The following is a 22,264-nucleotide window of genomic DNA, read 5'->3' on the forward strand; positions in this document are numbered from 1 at the left end:
GTTTTAAAAACTCAAAAAAACCCCAAACATATAAGCTTCAAATTTTTCAATTATTGAATGCCCAAACATTATATAATATTTGTTTATTTACTATTTTAAATCAGTGCATTGTTGTATTCTTTAGTTTGTCAGAAATAAAAAAAATCAAAAAGAAATGAAGTAATAAAAATGATTTATTTATATGACTAATATTTTGCTCTCTATTTTTTAATTAAGCACCATAACATCTTACTGACAATTACCATTAAGTTATAAGTAAACAAAGCTTCTTAATTACATTGACACTTACTGTGCATAATACCGAGTAGGACAAATATTTCTTTTTTTATATATACTCTACCTAAAGCTTTCTTTTATTTTTAAGGACTAAGACTATTTTTCTTCAAATATTTTAAACACTTATCTTAATTTTAAAATTAAAAAAATAATTATGTATGCTACTAACTTTAGGATCTTGGTCAACTTAAAGGATAATATGTTGTATATTCACTTTTAAATAAGGTAAAATAAAGCATTGTGAGAAAATCATTTCAATTAGAGGCTAAGTACGTCACTCGTATTATAACCACATGTACAAAGTCATGACTGCCTTATCCTAGCCAGTCTTAAACTTTGGTCAAGAAATGAGTGGGGAAAATGTCACTCTCTGCAACTAGCAGAGGGCTGGTATCACTTTGCCAGGTCTATTCTTGACCCTGTTCTTTGTACCATTTCTATATTTTACTTCAAGATAACTTCACATAAATCTTGGCCTATGACAACATAAATAAAAATATCTGGACTGGAATTTACAATAAACACTAAGTGCACTCTTGTCTACCCATTTTTAGCATCAAGGGGTGATTTATTCTGATGCGACTCATTATTTGAAACAGCATACTGTGAACCTTGTGAATAACTTCAGGAAAACTTTGAAACTCAAATCCTTTTGGGGATTGGAGATAGCCTATATACATCATTTTGGAGAATGGTGTTATTATCTAAATGTTAATTTTAATCTAAAAAATACATTATCTTAAACTAATTAAAAAAATTTTTTTAATCTGTCAACTCAGAGACATATATGCATTTTAATATCAATCATGAACTTGGCCTAAAGTCTTTTAAACTTGATAATGGTCTTTGTGTGCATAATTTTTCTTATTTCTAAAAATGAAGTAAATTTTAACTATAGTGAGTAAATAAAACTTTAATCACATTTATTTGTGGAACTTTTCAGAAGGTAAAGCCATCTAGCTCATCTGAATGCAGTACAGTTGATATTGCTGTCTCTGAAGAAGAAATAATCTATGAACATGAAAAACCAAAGCATCTTAAAAACGGTAAGGAAAAGTTTCTTTGATTATTGTATTAAAATTTGACTAATTTCTTTTATCCTAAATAATACCATTGGATATGCTTTTAATTTTAGAGAATTTAGAATTTGACTAAAGAATGCACACATGTGCATACATGCCCCCATGAAGCCTGATAGAAAATTAAAATAGGCCCTGGCCGCTTGGCTCAGTGGTAGAGCGTCAGCCTGGCATGCGGGAGTCCCGGGTTCGATTCCCAGCCAGAGCACACAGGAGAAGTGCCCATCTGCTTCTCCACCCCTCCCCCTCTCCATCCTCTCTATCTCTTTCTTCCCCTCCCGCAGCCAAGGCTCCATTGGAGCAAAGTTGGCCCGAGTGCTAAGGATGGCTCTATGGCCTCTGCCTTAGGCGCTAGAATGGCTCTGGATGCAACAGAGCAATGCCCCAGATGGGCAGAGCATTGCCCCCTGGTGGGCATGCTGGGTGGATCCCGGTCAGGTGCATGCAGGAGTCTGTCTGCCTCCCTGTTTCCAACTTCAGAAAAATACAAAAAAAAAAAAGAAAAAAAGAAAATTAAATATCAAGAAACAAGTCAACATTGGAAAAAAGAAGAGGTCTATTTTGTAGGGAGTCTAGTGCAGTAGTTAAGATTGTGGGCTCTGGAATTAGCCTAGTTCAAATCCCAGTCCTCTTTTACTCACTGTCTCTTTGACTCACTTCCTAATATGAAAAATGAAGATAATAATAAATTTTACTTTATAAGATTGCTGAAAAGATTAAATTAAGATTATATGTGTATTTTTATATCTGTACAATGGAGTAAACATAAATACTCATGAAAACATCCTATGACTTTCATAGAAAAAAAATCATGTAATAGTGATATAATTTTATATTTGTCATTAATATTAAGATATGTATAAGGCTTTAGTTGGTTGACTCACTAGATATGTAACAAACATCTCTTGATAGCTTATAATTAATATTACTAAGAAGAATAACAAAAGACTACAGGTTCCAGACACTTTAAATCACTGGAAATCATTAAAATGTAACTACTGAATGCTCAAATTCCTATATTCAGAATAAGAATATGCTCTCAGTAGCTTCAGTTCTAGGACTTGTATCATCCAAAACAAGGGAAGAAATATTTCATATATATATTTCATACATAATTATTTATTTCATATATAATTTCATAAATAATTATATATTTCATATATAATTATTATATTTCATATAATATTTCATATATAAACATTATATATATATTATGTTTTTTAACCAAAGATTTATAAATTGACATTAGGTAAAATTTAAAATAAAAAGTGCTGACATTAAACTCTACATACTTCTATTTTCTCATCAGTTTACAGGTTAATCACTTCCTTCTCCTTAGACTTTCTTATGCTAACTCTCTTAAGCATAAAGTAGAGTTAAAAACCCATGAACATGAACCCTCCTCACAAAGTACTCCATAATCCAGGCTAGCTCCTAGATAGATTCAAATAAAATTCCCATTCCCACGCCATCTAAGAACTGAAGTCAGTTTAACTGACTTAACTGATATTATATCTCTTAATATTTCATAAATATTTGTGAATTTAAATGGGAATGCTTGTTATGCCATGTGAATCTTCAGCTAATGAATTTTCAGGCATTATACCAAACTGTGACATTTAGAAGATGTTGTATATTTTTATGTGTGTGTATTTTTATATGTATATGTGTGTATATTTTTATTTTGTAGTAATAGAAAGGAATAAATTTAATTCTCAGATTGTCCCAATAATTAAGTAATGTGCTGAGTCATCTCTGCCTTTCACAATTTCTTATAATTACCAAACTCACAAATTAAGTTGTTGTTTTCTTCCTCTGTGAGTGCAGTATTCAGTAGAGCAAGGGTAAAAGTCAAATGTATGTGAGAGACCACTTATATTGGGTTCTGTAAATAAATAATTGAAAGCATATAGTAGAAACTTTGAGATGTTTATTTTTTTCATGAATTTTTAAGATTCTTTTATGACTAGTTTTATTCATGACAGGTTATGAAGGAGGATCTTCACCAGGTCAAATCAATAGAGAACCCAAAAGAAGAAAAATTTTGCCAAACATAAGGAAAACCTGCTGCAAGATAGTAGAAAACAGTTTTTTTGTATGTTTCATTGGCCTTGTCACTTTACTCAGCACAGGTGCTCTGGTAAGTGAGAGTATGTGATATTTTTATGGAAAAAGTATATTAGAAGATTGTTCATTTGTAAAATCACCATACCAAATTAGTTCCCTTCAGAATACTTACCATACCACCAAAGTTCATAGTCTGTGATTTCAGTTTGAAAAGACATACATCATAGTTTCTTTAAAATCTGTATAGTCCTCACCTGAAATTAAATAAACAATACAATTTCAAAATACATGAATGACAGTGGGAAAAAAAGAACATTAAAAAGTACCTAATTGTTCTTATTTTAATAAAGTTTCATAAAAGAAACAAAGTTTAGGCTTCTGGTCAAATTGGCAGCTTAGGTAAACATGATGTGCTCAGGCTTACACAACCACATCAAAAGTATAACTAAACTATAAACAACCATCATTGAGAACCATCTGAAATCTAGCTAAACAGAAGTCCTACAAGATAAGGATATAAAAAAGCCACATCAAGACTTGTAGGAGCGGCAGAGACACTGAACATGCTGGCCCCACACCCACCTGTGGCAGCTAAAACTTGGGAGAGATCTCTGCTGTGGAGTTCCTCCCAGAGGAGCCAGGGATCCCAGCCCCACACCGGATCCCCCAGTCCAGGACTTCAGTGTCATAACTTCTGGCTATAAAATCCAGTGGGGATCATGGCTATGTGAGACAAGCTGTTGGAGTCCCAGATGTTCCTCTTAAAAGGCACATGCCGCTCTTACTCAGACTTACTCTTTCTGAACTCCAGCAGCAGGGCAGCAGCTCGAAAGGCACCAACAGCTTACAGGGAGGAACTGAATTGCCTGGCACCACAGTGTGGCTGGAGTGGCAGCTTTCTCTCAGACAGAAGTCCTGTCAGAAACCATCCGTCCTTTTCAGAGCCCTCCGCAACAGAGCCAACAGTTGTCAGCCAGGCACCATATCTGAGCTTCTATCAACCTGGCTATCACTTTTTCCCTGCCCTAGAGATTCCCTGAAACCCTGCCTCATCCAACTCTTGGACCCACCCAAACTGCTTCTAGTGGCTTTTCTGTATGAATGGTCTGTCTTGGTTCATGCTTCAGACTATCCTAAAATCACTCAAACAAACAGCCTCTGGTGTCTGTGTGCCCTATACCCCTTTTTAAGTGGCTCCAGGTCCAGCACTAGGAATAGCCAGTCTTGGTTCTCAGCTTGGTCTTTCCTGGGCATCTCCAAGCTCAGCATAAGTAGCAGCTATCTGCAGATTGCTTTGTAGCTCATGCTGGGTGGCCCCAGGCAGAACACAGGTGGCAGCTGACTTAACCTACACCTCCTGGGCGGTCCCAGAGCCAGTCCACTGTTGGACAGCTTCCAACCCCACTGAAACACTGTCCACCACCTCTATATGTGACACACACAAGAGGAGATCCAGTGGGCACCAAAGCCCTGTTGAAATAAGTCCTGTTCCCAGGGGTCAGCCCCTACACAGCTAGTCCTCCATGGTAGTCCCAGCCATCCTTGCAGTTAATTGGTCTGGGGTAGAGCCATCCCATTGATGTGCCAACAGCAGTCAATGCTTCATACAGCCCACTCAGGGTGGAAGCACACCCGGACTGCCCAGTTTGGGTGAACAGAGATGCTGCGCCACTGGACCTTGTAGATCACCTACTATATAAGCCTAGGAGATGTAGCAGCTCTACTTAATGTACTTAGTACATAGAAACAAACACAGGAAAGCTGCCAAAATGAGGAGACAAAGAAACATGTCTCAAATAAAATAATAAAACAAAACTCTTTGATAACATTATACTGAGCAAAATAAGTAAATCAGAAAAAACTAAGAACTATATATTCCACACATAGGTGGGACATAAAAATGAGACTCAGAGACATGGACAAGAGTGTGGGGGTTACCGGGTAGGGGGGAAGAGAGGGAGGGGGAGGGAGGAGGGAAGGGGCACAAAGAAAACCAGTTAGAAGGTGACGGAAGACAGTTGGACTCTGGTGATGGAAATGCAGCATAATCAAATGTCAAAATAACCTAGAGATGTTTTCTCTGAACATATGTACCCTGATTTATCAGTATCATCCAATTAAAATTAATAAAAAAAATTATAGAAAAAAAATAACTTCAGAAAAAAAAATAAACAAAATGGAAACAAGCAATCTACTAGATGCAGAGTTCAAAACGCTGGTTATAAGTGTGCCCAGTGAACTTAGGGGAAGAGTAGATGAAATTAGTGAAAACTTCAACATAAAGACAGTACTAGAAAATAAAAACAACAGTGAGAAAGAAGAATACATTAACTAAAAAAGACTACATTAATCAACAATGATAAAACATAGGATCAAATCAGAGATTTAGAAGATAAGGAAGCAGGAAACATCCAGGCTGAACAGCAAAAGGAAAAAACAATTAAAAAAAAATGAAGATAGTGTAAGGAGACTGTGGGACACTTTAGTCATATCAACATCCATATAATGGGGTTTCCTGAAAGAGGAAAGAGAGAACAAAGGTTTGAAAATTTATTTGAAAAAAATAATGATGGAAAACTTCCATAACCTGGTGAAGGAAATAGATATACATGTCCAGGAAATGCAGAGTCCCAAACAAGACGGCCCGAAGAGGCACACCCCAAGACACATCATAATTAAAATGCCAAAGGTTAAAGACAGAATCTTAAAAGCAGCAAAAGACGAGCAGTTACCTAAAAATAGCTGTATAAGACTGTCAGCTGATTTCTCAGTAGAAACTTTCTAGGCTAAAGGGATTGGCAAGAAATATTCAAAGTGATGAAAAGCAAGGACCTACAACTAAAATAACTATCCAACGAAGCTATCATTTAGAATCAAAGGATATAAGAGATTCCCAGATAAGAAAAAGCTAAAGGAATTTATCACACTAAACCAGTATAACACAAAGTGTTAAAGGGTCTTCTTTAAAAAGAAGAAAAAGATGAAAAATATGAATAATAAAATGACAGTAAATACACATCTATCAACAACTGAATCTAAAAACAAACAATCAAAATAAACCAACAAGAAGAACAGAAAGACTTATAAAGAGAACATTTTGATGGTTGCCAGATGGCAAAGGGTTGGGAGCATGAGTGAAAACTGTGAAGGGATTAAGAAGTACATATTGGTGATTACAGAATATGGGAATGTAAAGTATAGCATAAGAAATGTAGTCAATAATATTTTAATAACTATGTATAGGCCAGATAATCATGAGATGTATTGGGATTGTCAGTAAGTTATATAATGTCTAATCACTGGGTTATGAACCTGAAACCAATATAATATTGTATGTCAACTGTATCTGAAAAATAATTTTAAAAAATAAAAATGTGAAATTCAAGAAAAGGAAAAATTTTTAATAATGTCCACATACAAAACTATTGTGCTACCATTTTGGTACCCATTCAGTAAGAAAGAGAAGTGTTGTATAGAAGTGTTGTATACATTTAAGGACCTTGGAATTATGAATATATTTACCCATTGACACAACAATCTTAATTCTGAGAAATTATCCTAGAAATATCTGAACATGTATTAATCACTTACAAGACTATTCACTGGAGAATTTTTTATAATAACAAAAGATTAAAAATTAAAAAGTTTATAATAGGTGTTTATGAGACAATCATCTTGTGGGATACTGTGCAGCTATTTAAGAAAATGCAGGAGTTATATGCATACTGATATTATAAGATTTGGTAGACAGCGAAAAAAATAATCTAAAATAAAATGTATGGCATGTTACATTTTCTATAGAAAAAGAAGGTAAAGGGTAAAGAGAATATGTATTATGTGATTGTGTTTGATTTAAAGATCAGAGAAGGATACACAAGAAATAGTTAACTGTGAAATGCACAGAACAGAGAAGGTGACATCATGGTTGCGAACCAGGCTTTGTAGTTTAGTACATATATTTTTTAAGTAGACTTTATGTTCATATTTATTACACATTCTGAAAAACATACAAATTATAAGTGTAAGGTATAAAAGATTTTCACAAAGTGAATGTACCTGTGTAACTGTCACTCGGCTTGGGAAATAGAACTTTACTAAGAATTCAGAAGCATATTCTAACCCTTCAGTGATTTCCCCACTCTGTGGGTAGCCAGTATGTGCGATTCAACTGCCATAAATTAGCTATACCTACTTTTAATTATTTTAATTGAAGTGTATATCTTTTTATATTATTCTGTGTTATGTACCTACTCAAAAAATAAATACATGTAATAAAGTTCTTCAACTTTAGATGATACTTATAATTTGCTTTTATAGACACTTTTACTCCATAATTGGTTCAGTTAAGTCAGTATCTCGATTGTTATTTTATATTTACTTTTGTTTAATAGTAGGTTTATAAAAAATTCAACATTTTTTGCATAAGATTATTTTAATCCTTTTTTATTTTTGTAACTTTAGATGTACTTTGATAGAAGTCTAACTGAGATTATTGATACTGTTTACCTTTTCTTCAGTGCTAAGATAAAAACACTATGAAATTGCTTTGAATTGTACTACAAACTTTGTATCCTCCAGAGTAAAATTAAGGCTAACTTATTAAAACTGAGAAGCTTTGGAGAAGCTAGTATAGTTTTATTTCAAATTCATGTGTTTCCATTCATGCACCTGATTATTTCTGCAGTGAAATAAGCTTTGGAGCATTTTCTCATAATAACAATATGGATTTCTAAAAACAATTTTTAAAAATATCTCTACCCCATTATTAGCAAGTGACATATATCTGTGAGTTGGCTACATGAAATTAGAGGTAAAAGCCATGTCAAATGTGACTGAAGTTTCTCCTCCTTGTATTGTCTGATTAACTGATATGGATTACTATTTAGAGCAATTATGAGACCAAGTTCAATCTCTTTAAGAAGTGGTTCTAGGATCAATTAATAATGTCTGTTACAGGCATGGGATCAGAAGATAATACAGTCATCCTTCGCCATATCGTGGTTCACTTTTCATGGTCTCACTGTATCGCGGATTTTTAAATTGTATATATCTAATTTTGCACTGTGGACTTTTTGCTATATTGCAGGGTTTTATGGTATATAGGTGTTTTCATATATTTATTATTTTAATTATTTTTGAGGCTTAAATAAACATAAGTGTGGGAAAGGTTAATAACCAGTGTGGAAAAGATTTATAAGAGTGTGGGGAGGGTTTATAAAGCCTTAAAATATATATAAGCAATAAAATAAACATAAGGTTGCTACTTCACTGATTTTCGCCTATGGTGGGGGGTTCTGGAACCTAACTCCCGTGATAAAATGAGGGACCACTGTACTTACAGATTATGTGAAGAAATCAAAGCAAAGTGAACCAGCCCTTGAGACTGCTCCTTATAACTTTGTTCTCCATCTGCTTACTAGAGATGGTATTCCATTCCCCTCATGCCAAAAGACATTTTTTAAGATTATATGTAATCCTTCCATTTTCCTCCACAGGCTTTTGAAGACATATATATCGATCAAAGAAAGACGATTAAAATATTATTAGAATATGCTGACATGATCTTCACTTATATCTTCATTATGGAAATGCTTCTTAAGTGGATGGCATATGGTTTTAAAGCCTATTTCACTAATGGCTGGTACAGGCTAGACTTCATGGTTGTTATTGTACGTATTTAAAAAAAAAATTTAAGCTATTTGATTTGCTCTTCCTTCTTTACTCTTTTTTACTACTCCATTTACTTGTATCTTCCTTTTTCCTCTCTGTACATTTTTAGTCAACAACATCCCATATTTCTTTATTGTACTGTTTAATAATTATCCTTTTCTGATCATTCTACTATTTTAAATTCAGCACTTCATTTCCGGATTATTCTGACAGTCACCTATGTACTACTACTACTATTACTAATAATAATAATAAGCAAAGTATTTAAATTCTGTTTACTCAGTTTTTAAATTATATATTCAGAATTAGACTACTTATTGTTTTCTTCACCAGTATCACGCTGATCCACACAACCCAAAATTCTCATTTGGGTCACTACAGTGGATCCAAACTGATACTCTTGCGTCCACCACTGCACACTTTCATTGTGTTCCCCAGATAGCAGCCCCATATAGTTTACTGTTATAAATAGAAGTCATCTTAAATCACTTCTTTTCTTTTTTGAAATCCTCCAGTCAACACTCCTTCTCACTCAGGTAAAAGCTATATAGTCTTTGCAATCAATGGACTACAGTCTACATAAGGCAGTCTTATCTGCAGTCACTCTCCCTTTCCCCCCTCCTGGACTACGTCCTGTGCCGCCAGCACTGACCTTCGTGACTTGCCTCATATAAGTCAGGCTTGCTTTCATTTTAGTGCCTTTGTACTTACTCTTCCATCCTCCTGAAGGTTTTGCTGGCTCAGCTCATTTATGTCTGCTTAAATGAAACTTTGAAGTTAGGTTTTCCTCCACTACTTTATTTAAAACTGCAGGCACTCGAAAACTTTTTTTTCCCTCTGCTTTCTTTATCTCCACAGCGCCAAAATTAATTGATTTTGGTTATTCCCAGTCTTCCCTCAAAGAAAGATAAGCCCCATTAGGGCAGAGTTGTTTTTTTTTCTCAATTTAGTTCTATCCTTATCTTCTTTTCCTAGAATAATTCATGTCACAGGGTGGGTGTTCAATAATTTCTGCTGAATGAACAAATGGCTTCCTAGTCTATAAGCAATGATTAAGGCTTCAAAGTCTATAAATAATAACTTAAAATACCTGATCTGTATCTTCTAAATTATTTCTTGCAAATTAACCTTCTATTTCAACAAAATCAGACTAAACTCACCTCCCTTTTTCTTGTGTCCATATTTCTTTATGCTTATGTAAATAATGCCCTTACTTCAAAGCCTGCTTTAAGACTACCTCTTTAGTGCAGGGTTAAAAAAACCCAAAATTTTCATTTATGTAGCCTTGTAGAAAATATAAAGATACAATAAAAGTTAACCAAAACTTGCCTGAGCAGGCATTGGTGCTGTGAATAGAGCTTTGGACTAGGAGGCAGAAGACCTAGGTTCAAAACCCTGACGTCGCCGGCTTGAGCAGGGGCTCACCACCTTGAGCACGAGGTCACCCCAGCTTGAGCATGGGGTCTCAAGCTCGTTTGTGAGATCATAGACATGATCCCATGGTCACTGGCTTAAGTCCAAAGGTCATTGGCTTCAGCAAGGGGTCACTCACTCTGCTGGAGCTGCCCCTGTCAAGGCACATATGAGAAAGCAATCAATAACAACTGAGGTGTCACAATGAAAAATTGATGCATCTCATCTCTCTCCCTTCCTCTGTCCCTCTCTCTGTCTCTCTCACACATACAAAAAAGAAGTTAATCATAACTCTACCACCTTGTGCTCAACCTCTATTAACATTTACTAATCTTGAATCATTTTTGTGCATACATATTTACTTTAAAAAATTACCTTACTACCTTTCTATATTTTGTATTTGGACTTAACAGTATACCTCTTCTCTAAAATCGAATTCTTTATATTGTCTGAACTATATTTATATATCAATGCATATGTAAATACATTCCAAATTTTGTTTTGATGAATATACATTGTATACTATTACTATATTGAAAATAATGATGAAATTTTTAATCTAATTTCAAAGTAATAAAAGATATAAATATTAATCCATCATAAAGAATGTCAAATATATAAGTTTTATTTATTTCAATAACATGTAATTTTAGTACAATAAAATATTTATATTTTTCAAGTGATTTTAACACAAAATTATTTTCTTATACTTTCCTGTAAGTCATTGTCAAGATGTGTTGAAATATATATTAAATCTTTTGTATATTTTTAGTAGGGTTTGCCTATGTATCCTTTTGTAATAAATACAAAGCTAATTTTATAGATTGTTTTGGTGAAAGTTTAAACTTTATTAATTCATTATTTTTCATATATCTAGGTGTTTTGTCTTTGCTTAATCGGCAAATCGCAGGAAGAACTAGCACCACTTGTTTCCATTAAATTTCTCCGGGCACTTAGAGTGCTATCTCAGTTTGAAAGAATGAAGGTAAGATAAGTATTTCTAAACTAATCTGTAATTCTTAATTAAAGATTAATAAATTTCTACAGATGTAAAACTTTGTAATCTCATTTATATACCTAACAATGATAACATAAAAACCTTTTATTCTACTAAAGTATAAAAGAAACATTATGCCTATTAGGACTCAAGGTCTTTATTGCTCATAAGATATAAAAACTAACAAAAATAAACAAAAAAATTACTAATAATTAAAAGAAAATATTTTCAAAAGTAATACCATTCTGTCCTTGGCTGGTTGGCTCAGCCGTCGAGCATAGGCCTGGCGTATAGAAGTCCTGGGTTCAATTCCCAGTTGGGGCACACAGGAGAAGCGCCCATCTGCTTCTCCACCCTTCCCTCTCTCCTTCCTCTCTGTCTCTCTCTTCCCCTCCCACAGCCAAGGCTCCATTGGAGCAAAGTTGGCCCAGGTGCTGAGGACGGCTCCACGCCCTCTGCCTCAGGCACTAGAATGGCTCCAGCCACAACAGAACGATGCCCCTGATGGGCAGAGAGCATCGCTCCCTGGTGGGCATGCCAGGTGGATCCTAGTTGGGTTCATGCGGGGGTCTGTCTGACTGCCTTCCCTCTTCTAACTTCAGAAAAATACAAAAAAAAAAAGTAATACCATTCTAACCCCATAGATATGTATGCATATTAATGAAATTATCTTAAATTAAAAATATGTGTCAGAAAATGGAACTTTGATCAGTTAGCTAGCTAACTGCAAAATGATAAGAACATTGTATACACTAAGTAGTTATTTATTAAATGAAAAAAAAGATTCTATTTAAAAATTTTATTTTTTTAAAGTCACATGATCACAAATTATGAATTCTTACCAGTTGTCACACCTTCACTTTTGTGTCAAAACCTCTTCTGAACAACGTGAAGGACACTAATAGGTTGAACTAAATACAATGGCCAATGTTCAGTGTTTAGAACCTATATTGAAAATCCCCTATGACTCCACCTAATAGAAAAAACAGACTATGACCACCACAAATAGTATAATTATGTAGACATACAGAGATCTATTATGTACAGAAATGGCAGAAAAAGTATAATTTTACCTCTTATTTCATAATTATACATTTGTTTTCTTATATTTTTATTTCCACATATTATTTAAAATTAGTCTGTCAATTTGATTAAAATTTCAGAAAACTAAATATTCAATGTAAGTAGGATGCAATAAGAAAATTGTTTATATTTAAACTGTATTATATTTATAGTTCCTACATTACATATTTCATTTAAGCCATCATTCATTAAGAAACCAAAACACTTTTTCTACTTGTTTTTAATCTCAAAATTTGATTATTATAAATCCAAAAAGAAACATAAATAATGTAAAATATGAATTTTACCAAAACCATATTGAAAAAAATTTAATGCTATCACCTTTATATCATATGTGTGCATACATATATAAACTTCATTTATTAAGAACATTAATTACATTTTAATATATATGCAAGAACATTATTGATAATATTTTTGTAGTTAATATGAGTCTGATTGACTCATTATAATAGTATTTAATCCTGATTAACCAATTTCCCAAATGCTTTTGATTTGTGGTGTTGGGGAAAAAAATATTTTGATTATGAGTCAAATATAACAAAATATCAATTATTCACCTAAAAAACAAATATCTAAAATATTCATTATCACTTATAACTTATGAAACATTTTAATAACAACATTATGGAGGTTCACAAGGTAGTATATCTCCACCAGTTTGCTTTTAAACTAAAATAAGGAGGAAAATAAGCTGCAAAGTAAAATGTGGTTAAAGAAGTCAGTAAGATTGAGGTTAAAATGACAAGACAAATTTCCAGCATAAATACAGTTTAATAATAGAAAATTCTCATAGAATATTCTAGGGTTGTAAACTACACATAACCTATTAACACAAAATACAGCTGGGTGAGGGGTAACAGATGGGGAGACGCTGGTCAGAGGGCACAGACTTTCACTGATAATATGAATGAGCTCTAGGGATTTCATGTACAGCATGGTGACTATGTATGGTTAATATTATATTGTACACTTGAAATTTTCCAAGAGTATATCTTAAGTGTTTTCACCACCACTAAAAAAAGAAAGAAAAAAAAAGAACTATGTGAAGTGAGGTGATAGATGTTAATTAGCTTGATTGTGGTAATCATTTTATAATGTATGCATTTACCAAATCATAACTTTGTATGCCTTAAATATATACAATTCTTATTTGTCTTATACCTCCATGAAGCTGGAAAACAAACATACACACCCACACACACAGATATTGACTGTAACTAAAATAAGTTCTTTGTAACTGTAAAATATTTTATGGGATAATACCAGGGTCTCCCACCCCACTAATAAATTCAGATACACAGGGAAGATGGAAAAAGTAACCCTATTAGCAAATTATCTATGCCCAGTTTAAAGAAAAGCAAGGAGATATCTTCCAGGTAAGCTGCCTGTTTGTCATAAATGAAGCACTCTTCTATTTGATGCCAAACATTCATTAGAATGGCAGTGAGATAGTAGCCATGAACACTTCAAGGACAGGGAGATAGCAGTCATCCTTAGTTCAAGGTCAGATCTAGATCTGAACCTCTTTAAGTTCTGTAGCTGAATGATATCTGAAGACATGTCATTGAGTATATAGGATGCTACATGATTATAAAATTATGTATTTAATAAACTTCAGGTTTTGCTACTTTCACTATTGAAATATCTGTGTCAGCCTGACCTGTGGTGGCGCAGTGGATAAAGCGTCGACCTGGAAATGCTGAGGTCACCGATTTGAAACCCTGGGCTTGCCTGGTCAAGGCACATATGGGAGTTGATGCTTCCAGCTCCTCCCCCCTGTCTCTCTCTCCTCTCTCTCTCTCTCTCTCTCTCTCTCTCTCTCCTCTCTAAAATGAATAAATAAAAAAATAAAAAAAAAATTAGAAATATCTGTGTCAGACATACCTGGGGTTTTATTCTCACAAATGTGCAATTACCAATAGGCATCACATTTCTTCATCAGAGGCATCAGTAGAACTCTCAAAGTGTCAACAAAAGATCTGTTATTTAGTTTTAGAAATAAAATAAATCTTACTGAAAACAATTAAAGGTCAAATATTAATTCAAGGTCAGAAAAACTAAGGAATATAAGCAAGAAAGTATAGGCAAAAGTATAAGCATTCAGTCAAGGCTGAGAGAAAGAAAGTTTACACTGGTAGAAGAGAAAATCAGTGGTGTTAGGAAAAAAAGGAAGAAGTGATTTGGGGGTAAGGGAGTCAAAAGTGTAAATGCTAAGTGAAAGATGAAGCAATAGCAGAGATTGAAAATATTCTATTGGCTATAACAACTGGTTTACATTTGCTATAAGAGTATCAGTGGAGGGATAAGAATAAATTTTTATATGTTTGTTTGTTTGTTTTTGAGAAGGGCAGGGAGAGAAAAACAGGAACATTGAGCTGCTCCTGAATGTGCCCTGATGGGAGAATCAAATCAGCTACCTCCGCAATCCGGGATGATGTTCCAAACGAGCTATTAGGCCAGGGCTTAATTTTTTTTTTTTTTTCCTTGAGAGACAGGAAGAGGACTGGAGAGTGAGGGGAAGGGAAGCATTCATTTGTTGTTCCACTCAGTCATGCATTCTTTGGTTGCTTCCTGTGTGTTTCCTGACCTGGGATCAAACCCCGTAGCCTTGTCACTTGGGGATGACGCTCTTAACCAACTAAGCTAACTGGCCAGGGCCAAGAATAAAATTTTTATTTTAATATTAAAGAGAAAAGGGAGTTGAGGAAATAGAGGCAGGGATTATAGGCTAATGCTATTATTCAACTTTAAGGAGTGAATTCACTTTCCAAACTTCCCACTCTAGAGTGTCTCACCTGTGACACAGAGTGGTGCAGTGAAGTGCTTTGTGATTTTGCGAAGTCTAACTGCCTATTTAGTGCTTCTTTGAACAATCTGTTGACTTGACTTTATTGATCTATAATCTCTTGGTCTTCTCTTATTTCCCTGGTCAATTCTTTACTTTCTCCTTTGTAGACTATTCCTCCTGAAGGTTAGAAAACACAAGAATTACTATGCCTGGGCCTATTTTGCCCTCACTTTATATCCTTTCTAGACAATCTTATACATATAAACAGGTTCACTTATTTTGCCCATTTCTCACGCCATAGTTTATAAATATTAAATCAGCGAAAGAACTTTTTTAATTTTTTTAGTGAGAGAGAGAGTGTCAACTTATAGTTGTGTCATTTAAGTTGTTCATTGATTTCTTTACATACATGCCTTGACTGGGGGCTCAAACCAAACCACTGACCCCTTGCTCAAGCCAGCAACCTTGGGCTGAAGCCAGTAACCATAGGATCATGTCTATTATCCCATGCTCAAGCCTGAGACCTGCACATAAACTGGTAAGCCCACACTCAAGCTGGCAACCTTCAGTTTTCAAACCTGGGACCTCAGCATCCCAAGTCAACACTCTATCCACTGTGCCACCACCAGTCTGGCTGAAATAATTCTTTACTTTAGTGTTTATACTAAACAGCTCTGTTGTTGTTTTAGTGGATTTTGGTTTTTTTTACCAAAATCATTTTGAGACTACCTGAATTTTTCATGTATATTTTTAATTGCAATTTGTTCTTTAGGTTATTCAAATATTGGCATGTGGCTTATTAAATATCTAGAGATAGCCCTTTTTATTATTTTTATATGATATTATATTAACTAGTATTTTCAATTTAATCAAAATAATTTTACATTTCTTACCTAAAGTTTACATGTTTATTTTTTTATATGACAGGTTGTTGTTAGAGCTTTAATAAAAACAACTTTACCTGCTTTCAACGTGTTTTTGGTCTGCCTTATGATCTGGCTGGCTTATAGCATCATGGGAGTATACTTATTTGCTGGCAAGTTCTATGAATGTATTGACCCAATAAGTGGAGAAAGGTTTCCTGTAGATGAGGTCTGGAATAAGAGCCAATGTGAAAGTCTTGTATTTAATGAATCCATGCCATGGGAGAATGCAAAACTGAACTTTGATAATGTTGGAAATGGTTTCCTTTCATTGCTTCAAGTAGTAAGTATGCTTTTGATTTTATTATCTATTATATGCTCCTTCATGTTGTAGGTCGATATGGATGTAGGTCGATAAAGACAAAATGTAGATGATTATTAGTAGAATTGGTTATAAGTTATTTTAGTTATTATTTGTTAGTAGATACATGTTATGAACAAGTAAGTCCATTTGGAGAAACAAAAGTGAAACAGTTTCTGCTCTTTTGGGTGAAGGCAGTGGAGACAAAGGTCAGACTGACTGAGGAAATGGCAGGTACTGGTTACATTTGTTTCCATCACTGACCATGTAACAGGGTCAAAATTTTTGGTCCAACTCAGGTTACTACTCTTGTTTCTACTTACTGCTTTGAGGAGTGGCTACTCAGTCACCCAACATCTAGCAGACATGAGGAGATGCACCATTCCTGTCTTAGTTTCCTCATAGAACAGCAAATATGTAGCAGTTACAAGTACGACACTTGGGCAGCATGTATTTAATAACTATTTACCTTTTGCTCTACCTATGTCTCCCTCTATTTATACTACATTAAAATATTTTATTATTAATTAAAGTTATACTAAGTAGTTTTAAATAATTTTGAACAGACAACAAAAGGTAACATATAATCTCAGTTACATAATATATTGAAATGTGGTCAACCTTACACAACCTTAAATAACATTAATATTTTACTATATTAAAAACATTAAGTTTTTACTATATTAATAACATTAAGTTTTATATTTTCCATAGAGCGTATGATTTCCATAATTAAATACATGTTATTTTTATAGGCAACATTTAATGGATGGCTCGATATTATGTATTCAGCTGTGGATTCTGTTGATGTAAGTACAATATAATCTTAAAGCCATTGTTAAAGTTCAAGCAAAGTCATTTTTGTAATTTAAGAATAGGACACCAGCAGTAACAGTAATTAACAGTGTGAAAGCAAATGCTTATGCTAGACAAAAATTAAATACACCTCGGATTGAGTATTTCATAGATGATGGAATCCTTTCAGGATTATATATCTACAATGGTCGAGGCCCAATAAGTTTGTTTGAAGGTTTATAAAATTTCATTGCAATTATTAAACTAATACAATAAACTTTAAAATCTAATAAGCAAAACAATAATAGCTTTTCATCAATGAGCAAAGAGGAAACTTACCTCAAGTAGCATTGTTGGATTTTTTTGTCCAAAATTGTTTTATAAATTTTACATTTTAAAAAGTCAGTATCAGTATTTTCCTTAGTTTTTTCACTTTTTATTTTTATTTTTAAAAAATTTATTTTTAGTGCAGTTTCAGGTTTACAACACAACTGAGAGGGAGGTATGGATATTTCCCATATACTCCCTTCCTCCACATATGCATAGTCTTCCTATTATTACCATCATGCACTAGAATCATGGGGGGGGGGTTGTTTTGTTTTACCAAGAATAAATTTACATTGACACATTTTAATCACTCAACATTTATGGCTTACCTTGGGGTTCACACAGTGTAGAATGTTCTATGGGTTTGGACAAATGTATGATGACATGTATCCATCATTACAGTGTCATACAGAGTATTTTCACTGCCCTAAAAATCCTTTATGCTCTTCCTTATTTTGTTTATTTTTTCACTTAATTTTCAGGTAAATATGCAGCCTATGTTTGAAAACAACATCTACATGTACAGTTACTTTATTGGATTTACTATCCTTGGATTATTTCTTCCTCTGACTATGCTGGTCGGTGTTATTATTTCTAATTTCAACAAACACAAAACAAAGATAAGTATAAATATTATGTTTTTACCAATGTTTGAGAAAATCAAACACATTTATAGAAATATCTTGCTTCAAATAATTGATTTTGGATTCAGCTTAATGTCATTTTATTTGGTACTTAAAAAACAGATTGATGTTCTTTAGCAACATTGATAAATATTGCTAAAATCTTCATCTGTACATTATTTTCTATATTCAAATATACACAGACAAGTTTAAAAGGTAAAAATTACAAGTGTTTCTGTATATGTTTATAAATAAGGAAATGCTAAAAAATAAAAAAAGAATTGAGCATTTACACAACTATGTGAAGTTCAAGAAAAATAAACCACATTTTTATCTCCTCTGAAATTTTCAAAGCCTTCAGAGTCATAACCAGCATAGACATCTTCTAAATTAGATTAGCTTTTTTATGATAGAAGTAGAAAGAGTTATAAATTCTAATTGTGTGGGCTAAATAAGAGTGCTTGAAATAAACAAGAGGGAATTCAGAGGCAGAATTGAACTGCCCATTTGGTGCCATCTCCACACAAATACTCCCTCCAGGGCTTCTACAAATTTTAAAGACCTCAAATATCATAAAATATTGCTTATTCAAACCATAGGGACCTGCGTTTGTTGGTATAGAAAAACCTAACAAATTGAAAAAAAGAATAGTTTAATTTTAACTTTAGCCATGTATCAGAGTTTAGCCATGTGAAGAATCTGGTAAACAGACCACTCTGAGTCTTCACTAATCAGAAAGATTAGAGAGGTCAGTGGTCAAATGTCTTTCTAGATATCTCATTTCTGTCTTGTCTCAGTCTAACAAGAGGTAGGCCTCAGTAGACAGAAAAGTTAAAATAGGATTGAACACCCACAAGAAAGTGCACCAAAATATAACTGAATATCAGTCACTACCAGTATATACTGTATATGTGTTTATATGGATTTTTGTGCAGAAAGACAGATGTGTTTAAACATGATTTACTTCATCGCAGTGAAGCCTTTTTAAAAAGATTAAATCAATAGTTGCCAAGGTTTCCAAAATGCATATTAATATGAAGTGAAATTTGTATTAAATGTAATTTTAATGTTTTTCTTTTATTTCTTTACCAGGGAGGCTTAAATATTTTTATAACACCAAAACAGAAGAAACTACACCATGCACTGAAGAAGCTGATATGTGAGGACTCTCAAAAAACAATACGTCGCCCGAGAGTAAGAAAATATCTAGATATTTTTGAAGATTCTAAAAAAGTTTCCTTAATATGTTCATCTTTAAAAATAAATGTGTGTTTTAAAGATTCTTAACAACAGCCTGACCAGGCAGTGGCGCAGCAGATAGAGAGTTGTACTGGGATGCTGAAGACCCAGGTTTGAGACCCGAGGTCACTAGCTTGAGCACGGGCTCATCTGATTTGAACAAGGCTCACCAGGTTGAGCCCAAAGTCGGTGACTCGAGCAAGGGATCACTCCATTTGCTGTAGCCCCCCAGTCAAGGCACATGTGAGAAAGCAATCAATGAAAAACTAAGGAGCCGCAACAAAGAATTGATGTTTCTCATCTCTCTCCCTTCCTGTCTGTCTGTCCCTATCTGTCCCTCTCTCTCTGACTTTGTCTGTCAAAAAAAAAAAAAAAAAAAGAATTCTTAACAATAAATGCTTTTGACAAGATTTTAAAATATATGTTTCTTGACCAAGTCTTTGTTGGTCTTTAGATCTTTATATTTGTTTTGACTGTATGCTATGACTCTAGTCTTATTCTCCTATCCATGAAAGAGCTGTAAATCTAAAGCTTATGTGTGTGTATAGATACCCTATTAATAAGACTATTATAATTTTTTTCTTTACCAACAGAACAAGTTCCAAAGATTCATCTTTGACTTGGTAACAAGTCAAAATTTTAATATCATCATTATGGTTCTTATCTGTTTGCAAGCACTAACCATTATGATACAAAGTGATGACCAGAGTCCACAAATGGACGCTGCTCTCTACTGGGTTGACTTTGTTTTCGTTATACTGTACACTGGAGAGTGTGTGCTGAAGCTCATCTCCTTCCGCTGTAACTATTTCACCATTGGATGGAACATCTTTGATTTTATGGTGGTCTTTTTCTCTATTACAGGTAGGAATTTGTTTATTAGATTTAATTTGTAGTAATATTAATTCAGGCAAGTTTTTATAGTAAATGTCTCCTGAAATATAGCCTCCTAACCAGCAAAACGGGTAGAGACTCTTATTTCCAACAGAAATGTTTTACATTTTTTCATTCATATATGTACATATACCTAACAGATAAAAGATATTCAGAAATACTGTTTGAATTAATACATAGACTCTATTTCACAGACCACCTGATAAATAATTAATTACCCCTTTAGTATAACATCCATGTTATTTGTTAAAGATGACACTAAGTATCTATATTTTAGCATGATATAACCTTTCAGGCTTACTATTTTTCCTTTTCTCTAATTACTAAATTTATTTACAACTTTCACAACAATAGATTTAATAAATTGATCACTAGTTTTATTCCTGGAGATACCAGTTTTTATTTAACCAATATAAAAATTGATGACCCTTTTTGTGAATGGATATTATACTACATGCAAAGAATTTACTAGTAAACAAGTTAGGCATAATTCTTGTATGCCAAGTTTATAATCTATTATAATCTATTAAAGGATATAGATAACTAACAACACATTTAAGTGGGCTTCTAAAGATATAATAAGGTTATGTAAGGGATGTTACAGCAGCACATTAGTGAGGAACAACACCTAATCAGTTAAGTAGAGGTCAGAGAAAATTTCATGGAGAAAGCAAAAATCTAAATAGTTATTAGATAAAGAGGTAGCCAAGAAATAATCTAGGATAAAAGTATTTTAGGCAGAAAAAAGTTTATTTATTGTCTGTTTTCTATAAGATACATACTAGAATGAGAGCTCCATGAGAATAGAGACAATATTTAATGTTTATGGTCAAGTATTATTACATGTAGTCAGTAGTAAAAAATGTAGATAAACTGTCTGCCTAGTTGTGCTTCCAGAAAATTCACTCATTCGCCTGGTAGTGGAAGCAGTGCAACTAGCTGTTGACAGACATGTACAAGAAGCTTGACTGAAAGTCTATAAAGACAGGAAAGAGTGAATAGGAAGATACCAGATGAATATGGAATTAAAGAGCCATGTGAGACTGAACTGAGAGTTAATGAATCAGAGACCTGGAAAGTGGAAATTATAGTCAGAGAGAAAGCTGTTTGATTTTGAGATCTCAGAAGACAGGTATCCTGCCTGGGCCCAGAATGTGCCTATAGATGTGTATGACTAAAGTGAAACGGAGATTATTAAAATTAAGAACGCCAAAGACTGAGAGACTGGCCCTTGAATTGTTGTTGATGATAGTTGTTGGGATGAAAAGGGCAACATGAGCCAAGTACTAAAGGCTCCAGTTAAATATAAATGAAGAGGAATGAATAAATCATAGAGCCAGGGAATGGCAGGATATGGTATTGTGAAACGATATGCCCCATAAAGTGTCAAAAATTTTTTCTTTATAAAAATGATTGGGAGAAATGTTCTCTGGAAATCACATTGGAAAGAGAAAAAAGAAGATGCCTACTTATTCCATTTTTCTGGCTTAAGAAATATGGAGTGGGGAAGAATGAGCTATCTGCACTTTAAAGCATATAAAAATATGTTTATAATTGAAGGGGGATACCTGCTCCATAATAAAAGAGTTTGGAAGACTGAGGAGAAATTAAAATGTGAACCAGAGTAAAAGGTTCATTAAAACACTGTGTAGATGAGGATATGGAGAAAATAAAACTTCAGAGAGAATGCCAACATTAACGGTGACAAAATTCAACAGAAATGGGAGACACAATCCTTACAGATTCCATCTCATTTAGAAGCTTCATATGATTCTCCCCTCCCCCA

General features: G+C 33.7%; 1 protein-coding gene across 1 annotated transcript in view; it reads left to right on the forward strand.

Moving 5' to 3' along the window:
- The window catches only part of SCN7A (sodium voltage-gated channel alpha subunit 7), a 98,954-nt gene that overhangs the window by 72,848 nt on the left and 3,842 nt on the right, over nucleotides 1–22,264 (forward strand). The window contains exons 16-24 of the mRNA XM_066233918.1: nucleotides 1,220–1,322; nucleotides 3,341–3,495; nucleotides 8,918–9,091; nucleotides 11,383–11,490; nucleotides 16,304–16,582; nucleotides 17,356–17,409; nucleotides 18,205–18,342; nucleotides 19,435–19,539; nucleotides 20,178–20,448. Coding sequence (XP_066090015.1) covers nucleotides 1,220–1,322; nucleotides 3,341–3,495; nucleotides 8,918–9,091; nucleotides 11,383–11,490; nucleotides 16,304–16,582; nucleotides 17,356–17,409; nucleotides 18,205–18,342; nucleotides 19,435–19,539; nucleotides 20,178–20,448 — 1,387 coding nt within the window. The remainder of the gene's footprint in view (nucleotides 1–1,219; nucleotides 1,323–3,340; nucleotides 3,496–8,917; nucleotides 9,092–11,382; nucleotides 11,491–16,303; nucleotides 16,583–17,355; nucleotides 17,410–18,204; nucleotides 18,343–19,434; nucleotides 19,540–20,177; nucleotides 20,449–22,264) is intronic.

The sequence above is a fragment of the Saccopteryx bilineata genome, chromosome 5, assembly GCF_036850765.1.
Source record: "Saccopteryx bilineata isolate mSacBil1 chromosome 5, mSacBil1_pri_phased_curated, whole genome shotgun sequence".
NCBI lineage: Eukaryota > Metazoa > Chordata > Mammalia > Chiroptera > Emballonuridae > Saccopteryx > Saccopteryx bilineata.